The 24,822-nt window shown below is 44.3% G+C and overlaps 1 protein-coding gene across 1 annotated transcript in view; it reads right to left on the bottom strand.

Annotated features, from left to right (window-relative positions):
• Positions 1-23,558, bottom strand: part of LOC143132344 (solute carrier family 22 member 4-like) — a 36,247-nt gene extending 12,689 nt beyond the window's left edge. Inside the window, exons 1-7 of the mRNA XM_076291786.1 lie at positions 23,139-23,558; positions 22,248-22,351; positions 21,987-22,141; positions 5,147-5,318; positions 4,854-4,995; positions 2,342-2,439; positions 1,816-2,030 (exon numbers count right to left, since the gene is read on the bottom strand). Of these exons, the coding sequence (XP_076147901.1) occupies positions 1,816-2,030; positions 2,342-2,439; positions 4,854-4,995; positions 5,147-5,318; positions 21,987-22,141; positions 22,248-22,351; positions 23,139-23,501 (1,249 nt within the window). The 5' untranslated portion in view covers positions 23,502-23,558. The remainder of the gene's footprint in view (positions 1-1,815; positions 2,031-2,341; positions 2,440-4,853; positions 4,996-5,146; positions 5,319-21,986; positions 22,142-22,247; positions 22,352-23,138) is intronic.
• Between the last annotated feature and the right edge of the window lie 1,264 nt (positions 23,559-24,822).

Raw genomic sequence — 24,822 nt, 5'->3', positions numbered from 1 at the left:
ACGAAACCATGGCGATCGTGGGTTATATCTTGCCTGTTTATTAGGCCATGCACAGCCCTGTCAGAACTCCGTGTAGCATGCATACTGGCAGTTTTCATAAACCATCACCAGCTAGTTCGCACTTTGGATATATCGTTGGATTGTGAAAAGCCCAATTTCGAATAACTACAGTACAACAGATGAGGTAGGATGCATCTTTTGCAATTAGAATTTCGTGTTGGTGAGACCTGTTGCCTATCAGTAGACATGTCATCTCGAGTTCCACGACAGCTTAGCTAGTGCCACCGAAATATGACACTGAAATCCTCTCACTATTGGAGTCGCTCAGATAAAACAGCTGTAACGTGGTTAGGACACTTTTGCTGTGGAGTGGAGACGCCATAAGTTAGGTGTGGTTTTGACAATCAGAAAAGCAATATACTGAAATAGTTTAATGATGTAAAGTCAAGTGCTGGTCTGGTGTGTGTGCACGCAGTTTTTATTGATGAGTCGGAGTGGCAAGGGCATTATAAAACTTCTCACTCTTAGGCCTACTCATACACCGCGTTGAAATGGCGTAGCTGTCTAAATTAAAATCATATCATGCTAGGGGAGAAATCGTGGGACATCCATTATTTTGTTATTCAGCACCCATGGTCAAAAATATGTTCCCGCGCGCCTGCATTACGTTGAAAACAGATAAATGTGTTTACTCGAAGCACACATACAAATACTGTATGTGCGCACTTACGTGACTATCCTACTTCAAGTATTAGCCTACGCACAATAGATTTCTCTTCTTTAGCCTATAATACATAGGCTACACTTTGTAAACAAAAAGCAGCTGTGACAGGCAGCGGCCGCATATATTCTGCGTCATATATCTCGCATCTTGTGAACTCTAAGCCCCCACCCCTCACTCGACAACCACACGGAGATTCTGTAATGTGCGTGTATGTCGTTCACACATACGTCCGTATAAGGTCAGTATTAGGTCCGCAGGTTAGCATCATATCTGAATCATCCGAAGGGTAGGACCTCCGTTTGACAAACCTCCGCATGTACTCCGGAGGTTATATCTGAAAGCGCTAAATGTATTAGCTTGCTAGTCACTGGGCGCCCAGATCGTGAAGTGCTTATGGTCCAGGTTGCCCTGGACGCCGGTTGCCTGGCCGTCGCATTGGTCTAGGCGAAAGCATGCTGCGGGCCCCATTACAACCCAAGGTTAAATGGTTAACACCTAGCCACTTTAAAATTCTGTCGGCTTCCTGGCACAACCTCATCACCACATGTCGTTTAATAATCTTGCATGTATACTAATGTCTTTGCTCCTCTCAGAACCAGGTTACTGAGTCACCGCCCTGGTGGGCATCACTCATCCTTTTGGGGGTAGTCTCCCCGCCCCTGCCTTCATCCATCGGCAGGAGACAAGATCCGCTCATCGCTGGACAGATCCGAGACGGGGCCTACGCCAAAGACTGTTACCTATTCAGGACTCTTTATCATGCTTGTATCCAAGCCGTTCCTTTACTAATTAAATGGTTAACTGATTCTATTCTGTCTACTGAGTCTTTCTGGTAGAACTATTGTGTGAAATGACCAACCTATTTGTTATTAAGGGTGTGGAAGAGAAAGATTACATTGTACAAACACATACACACCTCAGTGAGCGACAGGTGGTCTGTGTGTGTGAGAAGTGTGTTTGCGCACTGTGTCAGTGTGAAATGCATGTGTATACTTGTGTCTATCCACACATGAAGTTCCCTCACGGGAAAATTGACCTGACTTGGCTTGATAGTAAGATGACACACACACACACACACACACACGACTAACCTGCTGGAACAATCTTGATGAGGAGCAGCATGATCCCACAGAAAAATATGCTGGATGACAGCGTCAAGCGTCGTGAAACATAACGCCCAGCAAAATACATCATAGTGTACCCGGCAAACTCAGTGCCAGCAGCAAAGACACAGTTCAGGTAAGGATCTCCATCCATATTAGGGGTGTTTAATGACAGTCCGTAGTAAGTCAGAGATATTATTGACCTATTGAACAGACACATGAACAGAACTGAATGAAACACAGACACGGAATTGAATGATGGGTCTACATATACATGTAACTCTAACTCTCTTTGTGTCTCCATGGTGATATACAATATGTAACTCTAACTGTCTTCGTGCTGATGAAAAGATGTGCTGATGCCCCTTTCTGAGCCCAAACAATACAACTTAAAGAGAATGACCACAAATCTCACCAGGTGAACATTTGGTAAGATGATCTGTTCTACATACTGTAGCCTACATATGATAACAGCAAATGCCCACACTCAAGCAAGCAGCAACATTTTACTTACCAAATTATTACATTCAGGATTGTGATATTTCTTATATTTGTTGTTCTTATGAGATCCAGCCATGTATATTTTTTCTGATCATCTCCATCATCCTTTTCCTGAGGGCAAATATCAGGATATATATATATATGGGCAATTCCATGCAAAGGTCATCCTTACCATGGAAAAAAAAAGTTGTGCATACGCAAATAGAACTGTTGTTAAAATCTTCATTTAGGTCTATATTTTATTGTTTGTAACTGATCTGATTGAATTTGATGGAGAATTACACTCTTTTTACATCATAAATATGGTGTGCAACCATACAGAAACAACATTTTTCACATGGCAATATTATACATATTTAAAAAGTGGATAAATGGACCCAAGGTTCAAACAAATTGTGTCATTTGACAAATTCCAGATTGACAAGGGAATGGTAGAGCAATGTCTATGCTCAGCTTGCCTTTAAGAGCACAACTCCTTACATTTATAAGGCTTTTGTTTTTAAGTCAGCAAGTTCCATGGCCATGTCACATCCATAACGTTTTATAGGAAAAGTTTATGCTACACATACAGTGTTGATGCGACAATGTCCATAGTGTCTGTGCAAAGCTGATTTATATCAATGTAAAGTGTGATGACCAAATTGTGCCCCTTTCTTACTTTTAAAACCTTTAATGGTGCGTTATGGATGTGACATTATGGATGTTACATAATGTGAATTTACAAGACTGGAGACTTTATTATACCTCAAAGCCGATAAAACGTCTGTTCTGGTGGCATGTCAGTTTCAACGCATTTTACCTTAGTGTTTACAATTGACATTTTAAAGATTATTAGGTTGATCAAAACCACAGGGAGGCCTTGCCTAACCATTAGCAAAACAAACATAATATTAAAATACCTCCAGTGATTAGCCTAGCCATAGCCTATTTTCAAGTGGCCTAATAACGAAAATCTGAGCGATTATCTTCCTGTAACTGTCATACTGTTGTTGTACAGTAACTGGAGTATCGTGTTAGCTGGTGAAGATGGCTGACTTTGCAGCTGGAGTTAACATAGCAACCTCCTTCTGTTGCAGATCTGTTCAGCCTGCCGTTCACGTCTGCTTAACACAGTTTAATTTTAAATGACGCGATATGCCAGCATTTGAAGTGTCAGGTCCTCTGTAGCTAATACCCACAGAGTAACATAAGTAACGGCAGCAATAAACTAGATGTACCGCATAGCGGTACAACATATGACCGCCTCTCAGTCCTGCATATTCTCTTCGCAAAAATAAATCACGCTTGTCAATTTGTCTCCATTTCCTACTCCTGCAACTCATGTGCATGTAAATGAGTGTGTGCATATGCTTTTGTTTATAAGTGTGTGTGTGTGTGAGTGTCTGTGTGTGTGCATGTGCGTATGCGTGCCTGTGTTTGTGTGTTTATGTGTGTGTGTGTGTGTGTTTGCATGCGCACATGCGTACATGCGTGCCTGTGTGTGTGTGTTTATGTGTCTGCATTCATGTGGGTGTGTGTTTGCGCGTGTGTGTGTGTGCTTGCCTGTCTGTATGTGTGCGACTGTGCATTCATGTGTGCGTGTGTGTGTGTGTGTGTGTGTGCATGTACTTTATGTGTGCAAATCACAAATGAGTGGGTATGGGTTAGGTTGATGTGGGCTCTTGAGACTAACATACCATAAATATTTTGTCATCTTGGGTGCAACGGTTCAGGTAGGGCTAGTTATTTAGGGGAGTGGCCACCAAGTTTCATGTTCCCTGGTGTTTCAGTAACCCGGGAATCACTGACCAAAATTGATGACGGTAAAAGAAAAAAATAAATTTATTTTTTATATTTTAAATGACTTGTTGTCCTGATTCTTCCTGTGTCTCTTAGTCGGCACTGAGGAAGCAATAATTTCATCGCTAGTTTTTCATGATTACTATTTCAATTGTTTCATATCAAAATTCACTACTTAATTATGTGTTTTATGTAGTTTGTCGAGGACTGGTTCAGACACGTCACATCCATAACGTGAAACCGTCACATCCATAACGCCAGTTTTTCCTACATAATGCATTACGAAAATGATGCATAGTTTCAAAAACACACTTTTTGTGTTCATTCAAGTCTCCTTCATGCTACATATATCATGGTTTCGGCAGTTTCCTTCAAAATTCACAGAGTTTGTAGAAAACCTGTAATCTCTCACAAAAGTGTGTCCATTTCATGTCACATCCATAACGCTGATAAAATGCCTTGTATTCTTAGGATGAAATTGATTATATGAAATTTGAGGATTTCTCAGTATTCAGAGGACAGAGGTTACATTAAAAGTTATGCAAATTAATTCACTGATACTAATTTTGCCCCCACTCTAAGGCATTTTGTTTACCAATATGAGTCCAATTGTCACATCCATAACGCTGGAACTGCCCATATATATATAGTTAATACCTGTCTTTGCGTAATTAAGTCTTTTTTAAGTCCCTCCTCCATGTCATCCTGTAATTCTTGTCAGTTAAATGAGTCAAACATTTGGTCACCATCAGCTCTGCGGTGTCGTCTCTCTTGAAGATGACGTCAGGAGGAGTGATGCCGTTCTTCTTGGCAGCAGCTCTAATGATGGCCTCAGCCTCCCCCACTCGACCCTGAGACAGTAGCCAGAGAGGGGACTCTGGGACAAACCTGAGAGAGAAAAACTATAACTTAACAACCAGGATGTTTGCAGTGCCAGTTACCACAGACCATATACAGAAAGAGCAGCCAGGTGATTAATTGTGTAATTACTGAAGTGTTTTCAGTGAGAGTTGTTTGAGCCAGGGACCTCCTCACTCACCACCACATAGGTATGTACAGGAATCCTGGAGCAGACAAGGCCACCGTAAGCATTCTCCAGTCCCGGATGAAGTAGGCAAAGACAGGGAGGCACAGATAGCCGAAAGCGTACGATAAGCTGACACCCAGAGTGGCAAAGCTGACACGGCATGACTTATTCAGAAGCTCACATCCTGATGGACAAAATAATAAGAAAGAACATCAAGTACAGAACTAATCTGCCTAATGGTACCTTGCTAAAATAAGAAAATACTACGAGGCCAGTAAATTGACACCAGTGAAACCAGCTGGGTTGTAATTTTTGCTAAGGAAGGTTCCTTTCAGAAAGAAATGATCCTGAAAGGATCCCAATAGGAAACACAAACAATGACATGCCCAACCCTGAAACTGTCTCTCTCTCTCTCTCTCTCACGCTCAGGGTCGGACTGGGAGCAAAATTTGGCCCTGGCAATTTTCTCCTGGACCGGCCCACCACTGGACCGTAGCAACACTTCATAAACTGAACCCAAACATTTAGATTTGGACTAATCACAATAACACGGGGGTCCAGGGGTGTCTCTCTGGTTCTGGTTGCTAATCACACCGTTTTAAAGTGATTTGAAATTGAGAGGGACAGGATTCAGGGATAGGCTACTAAAGACAGGCTCATCTTCTGTCTGTCTCAAGTCATGTTACCCCATGCATTAAACCACATGTCACTGCTTGACTGAATGAAAAATATAGGTTACTGAACATGGACATCGTCAGAAATTACGTTTTGTGCCAACATGTTGTAGAAACACAAACAGCCTTTATTTGGTGCAAATCTTCTCCTTTACTTTGGTTATAGTCCGCGATTCACATTAACTGTAGGCTATCAACACAAGTGTATACTAAACGTTTTTGGCCTAGTTTGTGTGCCGTCATCACATTTTGCAATACCTTCGTTACTTACCTACCAGTTGATAGCCTACTTTTTACCTGCATCGACTCGCGATTGATTGTGCATCTAATGTAACACTCGGTGGAGAGACAACTTTCCAAGTTTCACTTTCACTGTCATTGTGAGCTAAAAGGATAGGCCTACTATATGGGAAATACTTTGAAGTTCCTTTTGAGTAGGATCAGCTCCAAAAATTAATGGGTTTTCTTTAACCTGTGCTACACTTTTCCACAAAGTTGTGCGAAAATTGTAGGCTACCCGTTTTTTTATGTTGACAGAACCGCACTACAGTAGCCTACATGGTGCAGTAAATGAGCTCTTGGTAGCACGTGCAACTAACGTCTATAAAAACAATATATTTATGGAATAAAACTAGACCTCTGATTGCTGTTTACGGTTAAACTGCAATAATGTGAACACCAGCCAGCGGAGGGCACTTATACAGCCTAGGCTACCATGCACTCGAACTAGCGGCTGCTTGGACAAATCCACTTGAGGGGTGGGGCAGGGGGGCGCGATCGTAACACACACTGAACCTGTCATGAAGAGGCCAAAATGATTGACCTGTCACCCCCCAAGCCAAATGGATGCAACTGCATTTATAGGCTAGGCCTAGGCCTAAATAGAGCTGCACAGTCCCGCCCACAGCCGATGCCGGAAGTAAAAAATCAGTGCAATTTCTCCATTGACAATTGCGGTATAAGCCATAAAACTTAACTGCACGTGGTAGACTTAAAACCAGCTACGGCTGTACTAAGCGATTGTATATGCTCATATAGACGCCAAGAGTTCATGGGGCACTAACCTTGTTTTGAGATAAATGCCTTTTATTCGCGATCTCTTGGATAAGTACTTCATTACCCACAATCCTGAACAATCCCACAATCCCACAGTGATGCCTCTGATTGGTGGAAAGGCCGTTATGGTCATAGTTTGAAACTTTCTCAGTGAAAAATATTGACAAAGATGGCGGAGTCTTTTACTGCCTATGGCGAAAATCTTAATGTGATTAAAAACTTTCTTGACGAATATTGGTACTTGTATCAACAAGGATTGTGGTTTATACATCACACAAACTTAGTCAGGGCCAATACACTATCAAATAGACCACTGTAAATGTTAGTTTAAACACTCAAACCTTTCAGGTAGCCGACAGCATTTCCGACATTGTATGTCATTACATAATGCAGCTAACATTAGCCTACATGCTGCAACACAGGTATGAAATATATTAGGTTTTAGTGAGTGTCCAAAGGGGTGAAAGCCACTTTAAATTGGGTCACATTATTGACTGTTGTGTGTCTGAGAGTCAGTTTGTGGGTTTTGTAAGGGCCAGCATGAGGGACAAGACCTACAAAGTTGTGGTGAGTTAAGCAGGGAGGTTGGTAACGTTAATGCTGCTAGCAGTGCTAGTTAACATTAGCTAGGCTACTGTAGCCTTCATACTGTATGATTCATATCAATCATTAACCTAGGAATACTTCTTTGTGCATTTAATGAACATTTTGTGTAATAATTCACGGCAAATTAATAAACTGAATATGGTGGTCCAAGAGCAGACCATGCACCAGTCCATGCATCAGCCCGACTGAGCAGTGATGACAGCATAGGATGAGTCAGGTAACGTTACGAAGCACTGCACCATGTTGCTAACATTATCCGCTTTCACACACACACGATATAAAATACACGATGATAAATATAAAATGAAACATCAAAACACTATTATTTACACAATTACTCCTGAAATAACTGCTATTAACTGCACATTCACTATATAAAAATCACTGTTTGGAGGAAAGGGTTTGCGTGCTGTCGCCGGTTGGAAATGGTTTAAATGGCAAAATAAATCGTGGTGGTTTATGGGATGAGTAGTTCCTTCGCTTGGAAATAAAAATATTTACACAGTCTTGTACCTTTGACTTTTTTTGGATTTTCTCTTCGTTTTTTCACTCGAAATGATATGTTGTATGCTTATGAGTTATGCCGTAGCTGGTTAGCCTAAGACATGCTGTAAAACTCTTTAGATACGGATTTTTCCAAACGTCAATGGGACAAATGAATGGGAATCTTACATCCGGCACCTAACCGCATTTTGGCTGTGGGCGGGACTGTGCAGCTCTATGACGGGCCGCAAATAGGCTAAATAACTAAAAAAACTAAATAAATCCCGGAGGTCACCGGCCCACATGTGGACCGGCCCACCGGGCATTTGCCCGGTTGTACAGATTACCGGTCCGAGCCTGCTCACGCTCTATGTAGCCGTTCCAAATTATGTTTTATGGTAAGGTAACGTTCAAGTTAGATCTGCTGCATGAAGGAAAGTAAGAGGACACCCTTGTCCCGCTTGTATGTCTGATAATAAATAGGTCCATCTCATCTCAAGGTTTCAATCCACGATCGGAATAATATTTTCATATTTGTCAGTTAACTTCAAAGTGTAAAATACATTCGGCATTGAGCTACACTCAAAACATTCGGGGCTGAAGCCCCAGCAAAATCGGCTGACAACACCTTTGGTTTTAAAACAGAAGCAGATTAAGGCAATTAGATACAGGTGGGCAAGGATCAAGTGGGATTGAGGTCTGAACAGGACTCTGGACTGGGATCAGGACAGGATGACGCTTGACTCCAAACCTTCAAGTGAAAGCGGTGACTCCTGACAGAACGGCATTAGAAAGCACGGCAACTCTGGACAGGTCGCACTAGAGAGCACGGCAACTCTGGACAGGTCGCACTAGAGAGCACGGGGACTCTGGACAGGTCGCACTAGAGCGGCGGTCCCCAACCACCAGAGGTGGAGGACTGGGGCCGGTCAGGACATTCCTAACTGGGCCGTAGCCTACGACATGAGTTTAAAAAAATGCATGCAAACTAAACTAGATTTAATTCGCAATAATGTCACGTTTTTACATGGCATAGGTCTATATGCAGTTGTGTGATTGCACACATGTTTGCATTTTGCAAGGTCTATTTTCTTACGTCTGTCTGTCCCGCCTTCAACACTTCAACACATATTGCCTTCAGCGCTGTGCAGCCTCAGGTCAGCTCACTTCACTTGATCAGTTCTTGACGAACGGTAGTGTCACACGAAGTTAGCTAAACTGCTAGAATGAGCAACAAAAAACAAGGATCTTTAGCAGGTCACTGGCCAGAGTGTTTGAGTTGCGAGAGCCGCTGCAGAGATTTCTTACAGAAAAAAGTGATGAGGACTGGGTGTCAAAACTCGCTTACCTGTGTGACATATTCGGGTTGCTTAATGACCTCAACCTGTCACTCCAGGGGAGAATGACGACTGTCTTTACACTGGCAGATAAAGTCGCTGCATTTAAAGCCAAGCTTGATTTGTGGGGACGACGAGTGGACTGGGGTGTATTTGATATGTTCCAAACAGTAGTGCGGGTTTTGGGAGAGACTGAGGCAGGGCCCTTTCTCTCGCAGCTGGTGTGCGATCACCTTGCTGCGCTTTCAAATGAGTTTGAGCGTTACTTCCCATCCTCCAAAGATCCACGGCAAACCAATGAGTGGGTCCGCAACCCATTTGTCAATATCCCGAATAGTCCTAACTTGTCAGCGCAGGAGGAAGAGCAGTTGATCGAAATTGCAAATGACGGTGGTCTTAAGAGTGTGTATAGGGAAACCTCTCTGGCGGGTTTTTGGATCAAAACCAAAGCAGAATATCCCGAGATAGCCGTAAAAGCGCTGAAAACGTTTCCCACCACGTATCTATGCGAGGCCGGGTTTTCGGCAATGACTGCAACTAAGACCAAATTGCGCAATCGACCGGACATTTTAAACACACTGAGGGTGTCACTGTCTTCCATCACCCCCAGATGGAAGCTTCTTGTTGCAGGGAAACAAGCAGGGCTCCCACTGATTATATTCGTAATGCACGTTTAGTTCCCATGTTTTGTTCCCATATTTTGTTAAGCATGTTCACACTTATAGATGTAGCTTCAAGTTGTCGTTACCTTCACTGTTCATACATAACTGGAGCTAGTTCTTTTCAAGTAATGCATGCACAACACATATGGAACATCGAACCCATACACTCCCCCCACCTCCACCCCCCCCCCCCCCCCCGGTCCATGAAAAAAAAATAGGAATCAAACCGGTCCATGGTACATAAAAGGTTGGGGACCCCTGCACTAGAGAGCACGGGGACTCTGGACAGGATGACGCTAGAGAGCACGGGGACTAGACAGGTCGCACTAGAGAGCACGGGGACTAGACAGGTCGCACTAGAGAGCACGGGGACTAGACAGGTCGCACTAGAGAGCACGGGGACTAGACAGGATGACTCTAGAGAGCACGAGGACTAGACAGGTCGCACTAGAGAGCACGGGGACTCTGGACAGGATGACACTAGAGAGCACGAGGACTAGACAGGTCGCACTAGAGAGCACGGGGACTCTGGACAGGATGACTCTAGAGAGCACGGGGACTCTGGACAGGATGACTCTAGAGAGCACGGGGACTCTGGACAGGATGACGCTAGAGAGCACGGGGACTAGACAGGTCGCACTAGAGAGCAGGGGGACTAGACAGGTCGCACTAGAGAGCAGGGGGGAGCTGGGACTGGAGCCAGGACTGAAGGTGGTGATGGAAAGGAACTGGGGCAGCGACTATAGGGGCCTGGGAGTGGACATGGAGAGCTGGTCACTGGAGAACACAGAGAGCGGGCCAATGTAGAGAGCTGGCCTTTAGAACACAGAGAGCGGCCACTGTAGAGAGCGGGCCTTTAGAACACAGAGAGCGGGCCACTGGAGAACACAGAGAGCTGGCCTTTAGAACACAGAGAGCGGGCCACTGTAGAACACAGAGAGCTGGCCTTTAGAACACAGAGCGGGCCACTGGAGAACACAGAGAAGGCAACTGTAGAACACAGAGAAGGCCACTGTAGAACACAGAGAGCTGGGCCCACTTCCCCGAAAGCATCTTAAGCCTAAGAGCGTCGTAAAGTCCCTCTTACGAACGTCTTAAGATTTGCCGACTGTTTCCCGAAACCATCGTAGCTTAAGAGCGTCGTGAAAACACTCGTAGATCTACGAGTGCTCCAGAGTACTCGTTACTGGCTAAGAGCGTCTTAACGCATATGCCTCAGTGGAGTCACCCGCAGGAAGATCAGTGACATTACATGTGTCTATGTAATGTCACCGATCTTCCTACTGGTGACTCCACTGAGGCGTGTGCATGAAGACGTCAGCAAATAAAATCCGCTGCATAACTAAACTGACTTCACTTGTGTGAGTTAATATATGTTCTTAGGTAGGCCTAGGTGGTTGGTGCAGGAATCATTCATACCAATGTTGTTAAAGTCATAGTGTGTTGCATGGAAAAAAACATTGTCCTATATTACGATCGGCCAATATATATAATTATATACTGTATATGTAAAAAATAAAATAAAAAATAAAATGAAAAATAAAATAAAAAATGGAAACAAACACAAAACAGGCAACAGGAGAATGTGACGGAGAACCAAATATGAAGGGAGAGATTTGTGCAGACGGTGTAGAAGAGAAGTTGGAGGGGCAGTGGCAAAAGCAACATAGGGAGGATGCGAAGTGTGCTGGTGTTGATTGGTGACACTGTGACTGTGGGGAAAGGAGCAACCCAAAACATTAAAAAAAGTCCTGGATCACATCACGGCGGGCCTCAAAACCAGCCATGTAGTGCTGAGGCTGGTCGTCCGGATCACGGCCCCTCTCATCAGCCTCGGCCTCCTCCTCCTCGTCTGGCCCATCCGGCTGAAGCCCTGCCCGCACTGCAATGTTGTGCAACATTGCAGTGACACAGATCACCGCGCAGGCCTTCGCCGGACTGAAGAGGAGTCCCCCGGGCCGATTTGTGGACACACCGGAAGCGCAACGTCCACCGCCCGATGGTGCGTTCTACCACACTTCTGGCCAGACGATGGGCCTCATTATAGGCACGTTGATGGTTGTCCTCAGGGTTGGCCACAGGTGTGAAGAGGTAGGGCCGGAGGGGGTACCCACTGTCGCCGAGAAGTCGCCACTCACCCCTCAACGCAGTTGCCTCCCGACCAACAGCAGACTCCCTGAAAACAAAAGAGTCGTGCGTGCTGCCCGGCCATCTCGCCACGACGTCGAGGATGATGGCCCGGTGGTCACACACCTGCAGATATAGATGTGACCATCATTGTGGGGTGTCAGTATGGGCACTAACGTGCCATCCACCACTCCGGCCACCTGAGGAATCTGATGCTCCCGGAAGAAATGCCCCTGGATCGCCGTCATCTCCTCTCTGGTGGGGAAGCCGACGTGTAGAGGCACCAGTCGCAGCAGGCAGTCCGTCACTGCCTGCACAGCCCGTGATACAGACGCCCTGGATAGGCCATGCCCATCGCCGACGACCTGCAGGAAGCTCCCTGTTGCATAGAACCTGAGGGCGGCCAGGAGTTGTGTTTGCGCTGTGAGCGCAAAGTTCCTCCTGGTTGCGCGCCTCAGGTCCTCGCTGGTGGCCTCAAGGAGCTGCTGGATGACCTCCCTCGGCAGCCTGTACCTCTCGATGATCGCCCGATTATTGTACACCTCCAGGGGATCGTGATTTACTCGAAGTGCGGCGTTAAGTCGCACAAGGCCACTCCGGGGACGCCTCTGCCTCTCTCTCTCTCTCTCTCTCTCTCTCTCTCTCTCTCTCTTTCTCTCTCTTTCTCTCTCTCTCTCTCTCACAGAGCGCGAGCACTCGCTGTCTTCCAGCCATGGTTTGCTCTGCAAGCCTACATTGACTCTAAGTATATATAGGTCCATATAGTAATCTGCAAAACATGTGGATGATTAACGATGATTGGTGTTGAGGCTGTGATGCATCATGTGGATGGCTTTTATGTGAGGGTTCATGTCTACAGCAGGTCACACACCAGTGCACAGGTGACTGTGATGAGCCATTAGGCTTGTGTGTGGTTCACATCAAGGCACTTCATGATGATTGTATGCAAAGGACTCATTTGCCTAATTCCTCTGGCCACTGGAACAGGCCAGGCAATATAATGGATATGTAAGTAGTAAAGGTTGTGTGTTGCATGCAGTGTTTGGCCATGTTCTTTATGCCCTCAGACACATGCAACAAAGAAGACTTCATTAAATGATTACTGGAACTGTATATCGGTAATGTATGCTTTGAGGACACATGTGACACAGTGGAAATGGGCAAGCATTTAGCACCCTTTAAGCATTTAGACATTTCAATGTGATTTGCTCATAACATTCCACACTGATGTCCTTACACCTTGTAGGTTCTTAACAACTAGGTAATATTCTGGAATATGGAATGATGACATGGAAGGCACAGCGTGTGGTGCAAGACACAATTTAATAGTGGGGCTCACTGGGACCACCTGGAAAGAGATGAAGAGTATGCATGTGAAATTACATTCACAAAGTAAAGACCAATCACTCCAAACAGTTTGCTCATGTCTGATGTGTCATTCACACATTCCCAATACATTACATAATTACGTATCACCTTGCTGCTCAGGGAGGATGATAGGCACAGAGATAGTGGGCCGAGCCAACTTCTCCTCCTCCAGTGCCACCTGTCGAGCCAGCAGGTCCAACTTGGCCCTCTTCATATATAGCACCTGCTGCTGGTACTCTGCGTCCATCTTGGACGCCTCCCTGGTCAGGCCACACAGCTCCCTCAGCAGGCCCAGCTTCTCCCTCTCCAGCTGCACCAGGTCCTGGCTGCACTGGCAGCTGGTAGCATCAGGAGCAGCAGCACCAGCATCAGGAGCAGCAGCAGCATCAGGAGCAGCAGCAGCAGCATCAGGAGCACCAGCATCAGGAGCAGCATCAGGAGCAGCAGCACCAGCATCAGGAGCAGCAGCAGCAGCATCAGGAGCAGCAGCAGGAGTGAGGGGGCTCCTGGGTTCCTGGGATGGGGGTAGTAGCTCCGTCGACAGTACCGGCCCGAGGCATAAGCGAACTAAGCGGCTGCAGGGGGCCCCCAATCGAGTTTCTTTCTTTTTTTTTTACATAATAAATAACGTAAACAAGTTACATCAATGAATGAATAAATGAAACAATTAATAATTCAAAACAAGAAAATTCTGATTTTATGATCAATATGCCTGCCTACCTCTACTGTGTCTGCCAGCCTTTGAGTCACGCGCATATAGACACCTCGGGTGCATAGACAATTTGTGCAGACACTGCATCAAGTTCAAAAATCGAAAGAGACGGTAATGTTAAGAAAAGTCACAAAAAAGGACGTATCCATCTGGTGCCGAAAACAGAAAGAAGAAAATGACAGAGGAGGAGAAAAACGAGCAAGATACAGGTATGTTTGCATTATTATTTACAGTATGTTTTGTGCTTGAGGTAGCTAGCTAGCTGTCAATCCCCGCCATCAACAGAGAAATGTCTCCCATTAATATATATTTATCTAGGTGTATTTCAGATGTCAAGGATATTGGGATTGTTTTGGATGTTCAATCAAGCATGTACCCTAGCCATAGGTGGGCTTATGTTGTAAATTAAAGTTAGCTAGCTGACTAAAGTGGACATTAGCACTACAGTAGCTACATGAAAACGTACTGTAGCTGAAGGCAAATTTACCACAGAGGGATTGTTTCTGATTTCGCACCTGAAAGTATTGATAGTTTATTACTGTTCTATAATATGTGACATAGTGGTAAGTCTGATAGCAACAGCAGGCTAAGCCCAGGCTCCCAGTCCCAACCCCAACCCACTGACTAGCGCGACTCTGGGGATCGGTAACGTTCCAGCTTCATAGGCAAAGATGGAACAGTACGTGCGCTCTGCTCTCTAAGATCTTTGGAGAGAGATGGTAGTGTTTGAGAAAATATACCATGTTGGGTGGGGAGACTTCTGTGATGAAAATAGACTTACATTTGATTAAGATAGTGGCAAGTGATGTAGCGGTGCTACCCTAATATTTAGGCTGCAGTATATCACCATGTTAAGCGTTCACCATACTGCAATTAAGTATACTTTTGATTATGCCTCATTTGCCAATAGAATATGAATTGGTACATGTGGAATTGCTTGTTGATGAGTGTAAGTAATGATAGCAAAATAAACTCATTCTTCTCGATCAAATATGCACTTATGCAATATGTTTTTTTCAGAGACACTGTTGAAGTACTTTGGAGCACATCCCAGACAGCATTTACATCTGTGCCAGATCCGTTTTTGAATCAGCAGATTCGCGCAGCAGTCGCACTCACTATGCAGATCTGCACCAACTTTGCGCCAGACTTGTCTGTAGCTTCTGACTGTGACAGTCCATCCAGCGGGTGCGGCGCCTATCCAGGGCAGCTTCGCAGACCAGACGCGCCACAACTGAATTGAGTCCGCCCGGCGGGTGTGGGCCAGATCCGCAGGAGCTGCGCAGACCTGACGCGCCACAACTAACGGAACACTTTTCCCCCACATAAACCTGCAACTCTACGTTATGTGATTATGCAGAGTGGAAGACTACAGGCTGCACCGTCTTTGTGATTATTGGTAAGTACATTATACAAGTATCATTTTAAATGTAAACTGGTGTTGATGTCATTTTAGTCTGCTAAATATTTAGGCCTGTATTAAACATGAAAGTTTACAAACTTAGTTTACTCTGAAATTCTGACAACCTGAAACGTGCCAGACAAGCTGGGTAGTAGCTAGGTTACCCAGACAGCATTTACATCTGAGCCAGATCCGTTTTTGAATCAGCAGATTCGCGCAGCAGTCGCACTCACTATGCAGATCTGCACCAACTTTGCGCCAGACTTGTCTGTAGCTTCTGACTGTGACAGTCCATCCAGCGGGTGCGGCGCCTATCCGGGGCAGCTTCGCAGACCAGACGCGCCACAACTGAATTGAGTCCGCCCGGCGGGTGTGGGCCAGATCCGCAGGAGCTGCGCAGACCTGACGCGCCACAACTAACGGAACACTTTTCCCCCACATAAACCTGCAACTCTGCGTTATGTGATTATGCAGAGTGGAAGACTAACGTTACAGGCTGCACCGTCTTTGTGATTATTGGTAAGTAGGCTACATTATACAAGTATCATTTTAAATGTAAACTGGTGTTAATGTCATTTTAGTCTGCTAAATATTTAGGCCTGTATTAAACATGAAAGTTTACAAACTTAGTTTAGGCTATTCTGAAATTCTGACAACCTGAAACGTGCCAGACAAGCTGGGTAGCTGCTAGTAGTTACGGTTAGCTTGTAGTCTAGGTTCTTTTAAACATGCATCCACAACTATGTGAACATGAGCTTTAAGGCTAAATTAGTGAGCTTTGCTTATTATTCACCAAAATCGCTTAATATCGTGTCCATTGTGTGTTAGCTGCAAATTCGTAGCCATTACCGCTAACGTTACCCACTTTGTCTGTAGCTAGCCTTGCTGCTAGTAGCACTGCAGGTATTGCATAGACGGCCAGCGTTTTTTAAGCCTGTTTAAATGGATTGGAGTGGAAAAACTTGGCTGTAAACACTAGGCTTTTTATCGAAGGTCCACAAGAATTGTCGCTGTCCTCCAGTTTATCCGGTTTGGGATGCAATGCGTTGTTGGCATACTACTGTTATAAAGTAAATAATCTTTGGATGTTGAATGTAATATTTACTCTTTGTTTCTTTGCTTTGTGTGCTTTTTGTACGTCTCACAGGAGCAGTGAGGAAGAATCGCAGGTTGATGCCTAACTTCAACGTTAGTCCATTGGGCTAGTTTTTGCCCTGGTCCTCTGACATCCATCCGTGAACGGCTCTGCTATTCACCGTCTGCTCGAAAATATTTCTCAGGACAGCTATAGCCTCTGCGAGAGATCTGCCGCTGCCGCGACCAAGGAACTGCTGCTGACCTGCGAGCTGCCATGATAGCAGCCTGCCCTGCAGTCTGGATTAGAGCTTAGATCGGGCCCAAAAAATCAAGCCCGACCCTACCCGAGCCCGTGCACTTTGTGCCCGAGCCCGACCCGGCCCGACACGTTAACTGTAATTATGAGCCCGAGCCCGATTTAAACCCGACATTTTTTAAATACGTGGACCATTATAACTGACGTTCTCAACTACAATTCCGAGCTGTTTGAGCTACAGAAATCCGTTTAGAGGACATTGAGAGGACAAAAGAGGACATTGAAGGCTGGCTATCATTATTTCTGCCATGGCAAGCCTACTTCATGTTCATCTTAAAGTATTTTTGTCATATATGTGAACATCGTGCGCACTTAATGCACGCAACAAAGCATACCTGACAAATGTATAACTCCGACTTTTCTCCAAACTTCCTCAAAGTTATTTCCCCTGTTTTCATTTTTTTTCTTTACATCTTCAAGCTTCACGTTGCACTTAAGCTACACAATACAGCACAGCAGGCCCGGTGTGATGTGTGCGAGTGGAGAAGCTGCGCATGACACGTGTTGCGCAGATGACATTACAATTGACATTTTGTAACTCTGAGCCTAACTTGTATAACTTTGTATACACTTGTTACTTAGGCCTACTTTGATAAATATAAAATATTTCTGAGTCTGACTATGGCATAGCTTTAGCTCCCCACCTAAGTAGGCTAATGATTAGAAAAGAAAAAAAAAAGCAAGCTTGATCAAGGACCCGGCCCGGCCCGGCCCGAGGATAGTGGTTGGAAATATCGGCCCGACCCGGCCCGCGGGCTCGGGCAGAGAATCTAAACTCTAGTCTGGATTGAGTAGCCTAGCTAACGTCGAAGAACTCTCACGAAACAACAAACTGTCGCTTTCAAAGTCCACCGACCTGCTGATCTGCAGGATCGCCCAACTGTTCTGTGCTTTCAGTGCTCCCCAGACTGCCAGTAATCTTCCTCCGACACAGCTCAGCGCCGTCGTCATCATCATCGGGATATCAGCCGGTTAGATGCAACGGACTATGTTAACATGACATTTTCTTTCAGTGCATTTAGCGGAGTTTGTTTATCAACATAAGTCTTATATTTCACATATTGGTTTGTGTTATGTTGTAGGCCTAGGCCTAAGCTTAGGCTAGCGGACATAGTGTTGTCTTTTTAAAATAAAAAACTATTTTGAAAATTACAAATTGTGTGGGTCTTAATTGTCTGATAGCTTAAATATGAATCACAGACCAGGGCCAGATGAGCCCCAGATGTAGAATATGAGTCTGGGCCAGGCTCGGACTGGTAATCTGTACAACCGGGCAAATGCCCGGTGGGCCGGTCCACACATTTTTTTTTTAAAGTTATTTAGCCTATTTGCGGCCCGTCATGTAGACCTAGGCTTAGCCTATACATGCAGTTGCATCCATTTGGATTGAGGGGTGACAGGTCAATTATTTTGGCCTCTTCATGACAGGTTCAGTGTGTGTTACGATCGCGCCCCCCTGCCCCACCCCTCAAGTGGATTTGTCCAAGCAGCCGCTTGGTTTGTGGGGAAATATAGCCTACGAGTCCATGCATGGTAGCCTATGGGCTATATAAGTGCCCTCTGCTGGCTGGTCAACATAAAAAAAAACTCCGGGTACCTACAATTTTCGCACAACTTGATGGAAAAGTGTAGCACAGGTTAAAGAAAACATATTCATGTTTTGGAACTTCAAAGTATTTTCCATATAGTAGCCTTTTAGCTCACAACGACAGTGAAAGTGGAACTTGGAAAGTGGAAGTCTCTCCACCGAGTGTTACATTAGATGCACAATCAATCGCGAGTCGATGCACGTAAAAAGTATCAACTGGTAGGTTAGTAACTAAGGTAGCCTAATTTTGCAAAATGTGCATCTCTCACATAATGGAACAAAAATGCATTGACCATGGCGACAAGCAGTCCTCCCGGAGTTGTGCCTTTTATCGTTACTTTCAGTTACAATAACTTCGTACACAGAGGAAATAAGCGAACAGCTACATGCAAGGTGCGTGGCACCAGGATAAATTATGCCTATTCAACAATGTCTGATTTCGTCAGGCATCTCCAAACATACCCAGATAGGTCAGTCACTTAGTCCTAGCATATATCGTCACAGGTTATGTACGGCTATGTATCTTGAAGTTCCAGTATGTGAGAGACTTGACGTGCCTTAATATCTCCAACCTCAAGTATGCAGCTAATAAGGAAATAGAATTGTTATTTAATTAAACAAGGTGAACTTCTCCCCACTGTGGAATGCAGTAAAGGATGCTACAAGGAAGGGAATTCAAACACACTCAACACCTTACCATTTATTGATGTCATTGTGGTTGAGATATCTGACATTTTTCTGTTAAAGATTGGCATGGAGACAATGGGACATGGTTGCCTTTGTCAGTGTCCTTATGTGAACTTGCACAGGTCAACTTGCTCATCTTTACTTGCGTACCACTTCACACCAGTGCTTCAGACCAGAGCTGATGCTTCAGCAATAGCAGTCACTGAAAAGCTGTAAGTGTTGAACACAGCTGTTCTCACATTAGCTGATTGTGATAAACATAAACCATTGTTGCCTAATTACCAATTATTCATTACACCTGTCTGTAGTATCTACTTTTTTTGTGTTTTTCACATATAGTATTTTGCAGTATTTTTAAAATACAAAAATACACACCAATAAAGTATTTTGATACAAAATACAGAGCCATTTCCTTCAACCCAATAAAATACAAATGACAAAATACTATTTTGCATTTGAAACACATATTACATGTTTTAGAAATACTACCCTATCCCTGGGAACAGGCAGATTACATCTTAATAGCTGGCCATATAATGACATACTTAGGTTAATACTGTATTTCACCACGTTGTCGGTCCAGTAGTGGGCCGGTCCAGGAGAAAATTGCCAGGGCCGAATTTTGTTCCCAGTCCGACCCTGGTCTGGGCCAGATCCGCACCAAATGCCATGGCAATATTAACTGTACTGGGCCAGTTCTAGCCCAAATCTGTCTCTGATCCGTAATTCCAACCTGTTCCGGTATTGGCCTGTTGGAAGAAATGACCCCGGGGCAGGTCCGTTTAGAGGATCTGCGCCAAATGCTAATGAAGATCTGGACCAAATCTGGCCCAAATATATTTTGCTGTCTGGGATCTCTACCACTACCTAACTCTACCTCATCAGTGTCTGCCTCCATGGCTGATGACACAGAAGGTGAGGTTTTCTTGATGGCAAATGGTTTACATAGCCTGTTAATATGACATGACACATTTACATAGTTTTTGTTTTATTTATTTATGTATTTATTTAATCATTGCAGGTTCGTCCACTGCAGAGTTGCAGATACCTGAAAGCCAGGAACGAAGTAGGAATAAGTATCTATTTTTTGGGATATTTTATTTTTGATTATTAATGTTTGTCTATTTTGGTTTTATTTTGTAGTTGAAGATTGCTCATTTAATGCACATTTGCGGATTTGTTCTGCAAATCTGTTGAAAAACAAGTCATTAAACAGATGTACTTGTTTACAACAAATACAAATGCTGTTGTATTTTGTTATTTGTCAATTCAACTTCAGTAAACCACCCTTACTGCTTCACTTTGAATATGAATGTTTCAAATAAATCTGTAAATAATAAATCAATAAGTACCCTCTAAGATTAAAAGGTGACAGGGTTGGTGTAAATAACAACTAATACATTGGTTTACCAAGCACATGGGGCCAGAAGTCTAGAGCGGAGCCCCAAAACATTTTTGGCATGTGAGCAAGGATGGATTACTGAATGAGCCTACCGAGTCCTTATGCATCTGTGTCCAGGGGGACAGTAGTTCATAATCAGTCACAGTATTAATACATAACCTCACTGTATTAATTTATAATATGACATTATGTGAAGTTGTCAATTATCGCCAAGCACAGGTGACTCTGCATTGTGGGAGGGGGCCCCCAAATCAAATTCTGCTTAGGGCCCCCAAAAGGCTCGGGCCGGCACTGTCCGTCGAGGTCCCTGGCTGTGGATGTATGCCCCCCATCACATCGACCCCCCCAGGGATGCCCGACGACACAGTTGTCCCCAGGATACCCAGGGCCATCTCCTCCTCGGGGGTAAGGGGATGTGCAGAGCTGCTGCCTCCACCTGTTGCTGCTATTTGTTGCCTATTTGCAGCTGCCTTTTTCTTTGCAAGACTGGCAAAGTCCTGCCACTTTTTGCGGAGATCCGCTCCGGATCTCCTGGTCCCCGACACAGCGGCCATCTTCTCCGCTATTTGTGCCCACACCTTCTGCTTTTGCAGGTTGGTGTGGGCACCTTTGAAGCCTTCAAATATAACACCTTTGTGCGCCTCTATTTCCTCTATTAAGAGGCGCACCTCATCGGGCCTGAAGCTCTGCTTTCGTCTTCTATCCATTTTTCTTCTCTCCAACACCGTCCTTGTTGATTGTGGCCATTATATAGACAAGTCATCTCACGTGAGCAATTACAACGAAGGTTAATCAAATCACCTACATTTCATCCCAAAATAATGTTTTAATTTAGCATGCTGTTGTGAAAGGAGATGTGGTAACGGAGATATGCATTAATTTCAGAAAGAAAATTACTGTTTTATTTAGGACACTTCCTTCCATAGACACATGTCTTCCGCCTACGAACAGAGTCGCGATATATTCAGCACTGCTTCGGTGGACAGTTCCCCTTAAGAGCGTCTTAAGAGCAGTGCACGCGCGTTCACGCTACGAGCATGTTCGGGAAACAGTCGGAAAAACCAAACGAACGATCGTAAGATGAATCGTAGAAAACCCTCTTAAGAGCGTGGGGAAGTGGGCCCTGGCCACTGGAGAACACAGAGAGTGGGCCACTGGAGAACACAGAGTGCTGGCCTTTAGAACACAGAGAGCTGGAGAACACAGAGTGCTGGCCTTTAGAACACAGAGAGCTGGAGAACACAGAGCGCTGGCCTTTAGAACACAGAGAGCGGGCCACTGGAGAACACAGAGAGCTGGAGAACACAGAGAGCTGGTCACTGGAGAACACAAAGACCTAAAACAGTCAAACTCACCTAGAACGAAAGCTGCACAATAATTTGCTATTTGTCCCAGGCCGACAATGAAGTAGAACACACAGAACATCTCCCAGCTGTTGGAAGCTGCCTGGATTAAGCTAAAGACAGTTTGGACTGCCATTGTGGCAAAGAAGATACATTTTCTTCCATACCTAGAACACATTTTAAATATCATAAATGTGATACGTCAATAGTATTATTATTATTATTATTATTATTATTATTATCATTTATTAATAATAATATAAAAATGTTTACCTGTCTGATATAATTCCTGACAGAAACGACCCCATCAGCACCCCGAAGAAGAACACGGTGACTGTAAAAGGAGTTTTCCATTCATCATCACACACCAGATCCCACTGTGGAAAGTGTGATGAGAATAGTAAGTATTACATAAAGAAGAACTATGGAGGCTTTCTCTGTCTATTCAACAACCCAGACTCTGGCCATTAAACAACATTCAGAGTGAATCAGCAACACTGTGGAAGCACTGATTGAAAACTAGCTCTCTAAACTTTGTTCCTAATTCGGGCAGAGATGCCGCTGTTGCATTTACTGTAGGGGAAATTAATAAACACCACTGAGAGTTGAGATGTCCCACTGATGCAGTCTCTTTCTCTCTCTAGATTTTTCTCTGTTGCCGTCTAATCATCAGTCAGACAGAGCAAATAGTCGTTGCTCAAAGGCATAAGCTAATCAGGGACAAACCAGCCGAGGATGCCATGCAGGCATGGTTTTCAGATACTGTCTTTCACATGACCATATGTTTTTTAAAAACTGTATAACATTGCTTTCACTACATCTGCACAGGACAAATATACACACTTGTGTTGTACGTATGCATTGCCCATGTATATTTAAAGAGGCATCATGGAGCTTCACATGTGCTGTAACAAGCTTACTAATACAACTATAGCTAATATAAATGGATCCCTGTAGGTAATATATTGCTACAAAAGCTGTTCCAATATTTTATCAACCCAACATAATCAAAAGCCTGGGAAGCCAGTGGGAACAAAAGGTGTGTTTGTTCCTGCCTCACAAGACCACATGCCATTGAAATGGGGGGAAAAAAGACGAGCTAAGCTACCTGTAATAGTAGTAGGAATTACTGTACGTTAATGGGCTGATAGTATGCTGCCTCACCTCAGTCACAATGGTGGACACGTATCTCTCCTTGCTGAACACCCAGCCATCCAGACAGCGCTCTGTGCTTTGGTTAGAACCGGCATCCAAAGCCCCCTGTTCCGCATAGCGTCTGCAACGACTCAGGATGACCTCTCCTTTCACCTCCTCGGTCGGGAGGGACAGATTGTAGCCCGGTCCCCCATAGCTGCTGCTGTTCAGGAATGGAAGCCTGCAGTGGTGAGGAGGAATATCAGCCATGAAAACCATGGCCATTCCCACGTATCCATTGGGGATGCTGCTGAGACCCAGGAGAATGAAGATTAATTTTTGATAAGGCCCCCAGTCTCCTAAAAATGCAGTGTCTTCATCAAAATCCCTCATTGTGTCTGTCCAGGGATAGTGACCGCTTAACTGGAACCTGTTCACACTTGTTTTAGCTTTTGTTTCCTGATATACAGGAAGTATGTGAGGGTGGAGCTTCACCGGTCTCAGGTGTTCTTACTGCTACTAGGTGACTAGTAACAGGTGATGTCCTGACCTATTGAAACAAATATATGACTACTGCGTTAAAGGGCCTATATAGAACCCCAACACGCAGAGCATGCAAACATCTTTGGAGATGGACACAGTACACATGCTTATGGTAATGCATAGGGTAAATGTCAGTGCAGTCTAATCTTGTATAGTTTAGGCTATTCAAGTACATCTGTGTCTATGATGCCTGTGTGTCTTCATTTGAAGAATGTGGTTCAACAATGTCAGGCCGTGAGAGCATAAACCTTATCTGTTGCCATTGCTGGTTTCAGGGCCAGATCTGCGGCTGTGGGTCATCCCAGCTTCACAAGACACAGGGACCTGCCCTTGTACTCAATACTGATGTCATTTTAGCATATCTTGTGTCATGCTGATACCGCTTCTAAACACACATTGTATATGCATTGTTTATGTATCCTGGGCAATGGCCAAAATGTGATTAAAGAGCACAACTTTGTTATTCAGCCTGCACTCACAGGGATGTTTGTCACATGCTATTCATGTTTTGACTTGACTTGAATTCATGGTAGGTACTGATGCAGAGAGTGTAACACACCCCAACCTGAAAATAAGAGTCGCATTACGTGGACCTTTGCCCAAATGTGTAGGTTTGGTATTAACTGTGTCCTGGTCTCTCTCTAGTCAACATATAGCCTTTGACACAAACCATTACACAAAGCAAAACAAGCGTTTCTCCAGTTTGACTGCTCCTGTCTTGATTTGTAATTAGAATCCCAGTCAGGTATTCCAAATGAGAAAAACAAAAACTGAAAAGAACTGGTGATTTTTACAACAATCACAACCAATCATGCAGTGACATAAAACAGGAGTAAAATGGCAAGAAGATCTCATGTTACATGCAAATGCTTAGTTTCCTTTAAGCATGTAGGATATAAAAGTCTTACTTGTTTAGAGGTGATAGAAACAGATACTATGTTCTGTTTAGCTGAACTTTCTGGAAATTATGCTATAAACATTGAGCTGATTATCACTGACAATGAAAACCTTGTCCATGCAGTCTCTTAACACCACAAGGGTACAGTATATCTAAATGTTATGGAAGATGAGACAAGGCCATCACAAGCATTCTCCAGTCCCACATAAGAAGAATCCATTCAGTCAACACCACTGAATGTGCTGCAGGCCAAACACTCCATGGTGGTTTAAT

This window comes from Alosa pseudoharengus, unplaced genomic scaffold, assembly GCF_046254945.1.
Source record: "Alosa pseudoharengus isolate Yale_2024_CS ecotype anadromous, Long Island Sound unplaced genomic scaffold, YU_APseudo_1.1 YU_APseudo_1.1_scf_19, whole genome shotgun sequence".
Taxonomy (NCBI): domain Eukaryota; kingdom Metazoa; phylum Chordata; class Actinopteri; order Clupeiformes; family Clupeidae; genus Alosa; species Alosa pseudoharengus.
Note: the sequence above shows the minus strand (reverse complement) of the source record. Positions and strands in the feature narration are given on the sequence as shown.